This window comes from Austrofundulus limnaeus, unplaced genomic scaffold, assembly GCF_001266775.1.
Source record: "Austrofundulus limnaeus strain Quisiro unplaced genomic scaffold, Austrofundulus_limnaeus-1.0 Scaffold4, whole genome shotgun sequence".
Lineage (NCBI taxonomy): Eukaryota > Metazoa > Chordata > Actinopteri > Cyprinodontiformes > Rivulidae > Austrofundulus > Austrofundulus limnaeus.
Genome location: NW_013952406.1, coordinates 1,834,887 through 1,837,777, shown reverse-complemented (window position 1 = coordinate 1,837,777; position 2,891 = coordinate 1,834,887). Strand labels below are relative to the sequence as shown.

Sequence of the window (2,891 nt, the reverse complement as noted above, 5' to 3'; positions counted from 1 at the left end):
TTGGTGAATGCCACAAATTCTCCTAAATCACTCGTACGCACAACTTAAGAACAAATCTGTGCGTACGAACGGTTCTTGCATGAGGCCCATTGGCTGTGTCTCAATTCATGGGTTGCAGCCTACGTGGGCTGTAGGCCACGTAGCAACGTAAGCAGACGACTCTGACTCTTCTTCATATCTAATAGAAACTCAAAATAATCTAAAGAAACATCAGATTCTTCTCTACAGTCTGTGTTGTCGGCCATTGTAGTGACGATCTGTTTACATGCAGACATTCCCCTTTGACATCACTTCCTGTTACTTAACATGCAAATATCTCAACAACTGTTCATCTCAGTGGTGTGAAATTTGTTTTGCTATATGTTTTCAATGTTATATTTCCAAAAAAATGTATTTTTCTTTATTCCCAAAATTTGATGTCACAGGCACTTTAAAGTCACAACAAAAGCTTCTCGATTACAAAAGAAAACACCTTTAGAAAGTAAAACTGCACAACAAATGACACCTGTAAGACAAATTAAACAGACGTGGGTAATCAAATACCCCCCCCCTCCCCACAATCTTTATAATAACTCCGACCCTCCAGCAGATATTTGTCAACAAACCCTGTCAAAAAAAAAAAGATTATTAAACACTGATGAGTTCTGTATTTTCCCAACACTTTAATTAAGAGGACACAGTGTTACGTGTGAGTGTGCGGTTGGCAGGTTGCGGGCTCAGCAGGACTCAGCAGAGTCCCGGGGGTCGTGGWGGTGATGATGAAGCTGCAGCTTAATTGTATCCTGATGTATGAGCAGAACAAGGACGTGACAGCATGAGATGCTAACCTTCAACAAGCAAGGTGGACTTTATGAGAGACGAAGCATTTTATCAGGTTCTTCCACAAATACAATTCAATTCAATTAAAAAATATTTGATTAATCCCAAAGCAAAAATTAATCAAATTAAAACATGACAGGTTATGGAAGAGAAAAATGAATAATCCAATTAAAACCCCAGTGGGGAAAAAAAATTAGGTTTTGGAAAATGTAAATTAAAAACGGAATTCAAACATTTGTAAAACTCATAAACTGATATTTTATTCTCAGTAGATAATAATGAACATATCCAATGTTTAAGCTAAGAAATTGCACCATTTTGAGAAAATTAAAGTGTGTTTCAATATAAAATAGCCATTTTTAGCATTTTTTTATGTTTGCTGTCTTCCACTGGGAATAAAATTATGTTTATGAGGTATTTATTTAAATTTTGCACAGTATTTCTTGGAATTTGGAATGTAGATTATTGGGTAAAAAGAGCGTGCAGCATTATAATTTAGATTTCAGCCTCTTTACTTGATAAATGTTAAAGATTCATCCTGTGTTCTGAACCTAATTGAGAGGATTTTCAGTGAAATACAAACTGCCTCTCAGGAGAGAGCTGGTTAGCGCTCATGCTAATCACAAATTAGGCAGCATTTCAGTGTTTATGGAGGTTTTAAACATGCAAAAAAAGCAGCACCTGACATTAAACTTTGCTGGTGCAAATTATAAACAGAGATTTAAAAAAAAAACACAAACATCAGGGCTTATAAATATTTATCCACATACTTTCTGGGTGCAGACTGTCCACCGTGCTCCAAGCGGAGCTGAATTTGTTCTTCCTCTTTATCTTTTTTTTTTCTGCTTCATGCTCCGCAGTCGTCAGAGGAGGAGGGAGGCAGCTCTGGTTTTGTTACGGTACAAACACGAGCACACAAAAATCTAAAAATAAACCCCATAACTAGACAGAGCAACGTCACAGAACAAAAGCGTAAACAAGCTGGGGCACTCACTCACACTCACACACACACACACACACACACACACACACACACAGGTGCTCGTAAAGTGCTCACCTTGGCTTGGCTGAACTTCCTTGACGACAGCCAATTGGTCGTTGACGAGCATCGGCGAGCTGAAGTTTCGCTTGAACGCTCCAGACTAATGGAGGAGAGCAGAAAGCAGAATGAGTTTTTCAGCTTCCATTACTTCCTGTTTATAGAGTCCGCCTGTAGGAAAATGGGTCTGGCTGTGCTGTGATTTTAGGGCCTTAATGGAGTCGTATGGAAATGACAGAATCAGAAACAACGCGGAGTCGACACCGACACGTGAGTGCGTTCAGAGAAGAGAGGAGCGCGTGAACAAACTGAGGAAGAGTTTCGGCCATCTTGGCCGCTGGACAATGAATTCACTCGACCGTTTCCATGTGAGCGCACGGCTCGGACACAGACACGGTCAAACCATTCTGTGGAACTTCACACTGAATTAAGCGCCGTTAAGTGTTTCAGTCAAGATCAGTTTGTCTCTGTCTTCACCTACAAACCAGCTGCTCTCATCGTCACGTTGAAGAAGGGACTCATATTCTTTAGGCCTTGTTTACGCGAAAATAATCCCAGGAAACTTTAGAGTTTTTAATGTTGTTTATGGCGAATAAACAGTTGGGGTTGCCAGATATGAAATAAGGAACTGTTGTTTAGTGAAGCTCTATTCGATTGGCTTAAAATCCTCTCTCATTGTCGCGGATGCGTGAAGAAATCACGCCATTTTGTTYGCAGAGTCGAGTCTTCCACTCATTATTGTCACAACCTGCCGTGAGACTTTTCACCCCCCTCATGTACGAGGAATCATTGCGTGATTGGTCAGAAGTTTGTGGGCGTGATAATGCTGAAGCGCTGGACGCTGCATTTTGCTTTATAAATTCACTTCCAGAATTCAACTGTTGTACCTGGAAGCAGACACCTATAAAGATAGTCAAATGGCCAAAAACTCATGAATGGAGTTAAAACAGACGTAGGAGCAGGGGCGGAGCTAGACTTTTTTTTTAACAAGTGGGTGGCACAGGGGTGGCCCAGGTGTTATCTAGGGCAGAGG

General features: G+C 40.6%; 1 protein-coding gene across 1 annotated transcript in view; it reads right to left on the bottom strand.

The window, feature by feature from the left end:
• Positions 1-2,891, bottom strand: part of LOC106527058 (SH3 and cysteine-rich domain-containing protein 2) — a 39,590-nt gene that overhangs the window by 15,510 nt on the left and 21,189 nt on the right. The window contains exon 4 of the mRNA XM_014021819.1: positions 1,877-1,961. Coding sequence (XP_013877273.1) covers positions 1,877-1,961 — 85 coding nt within the window. The remainder of the gene's footprint in view (positions 1-1,876; positions 1,962-2,891) is intronic.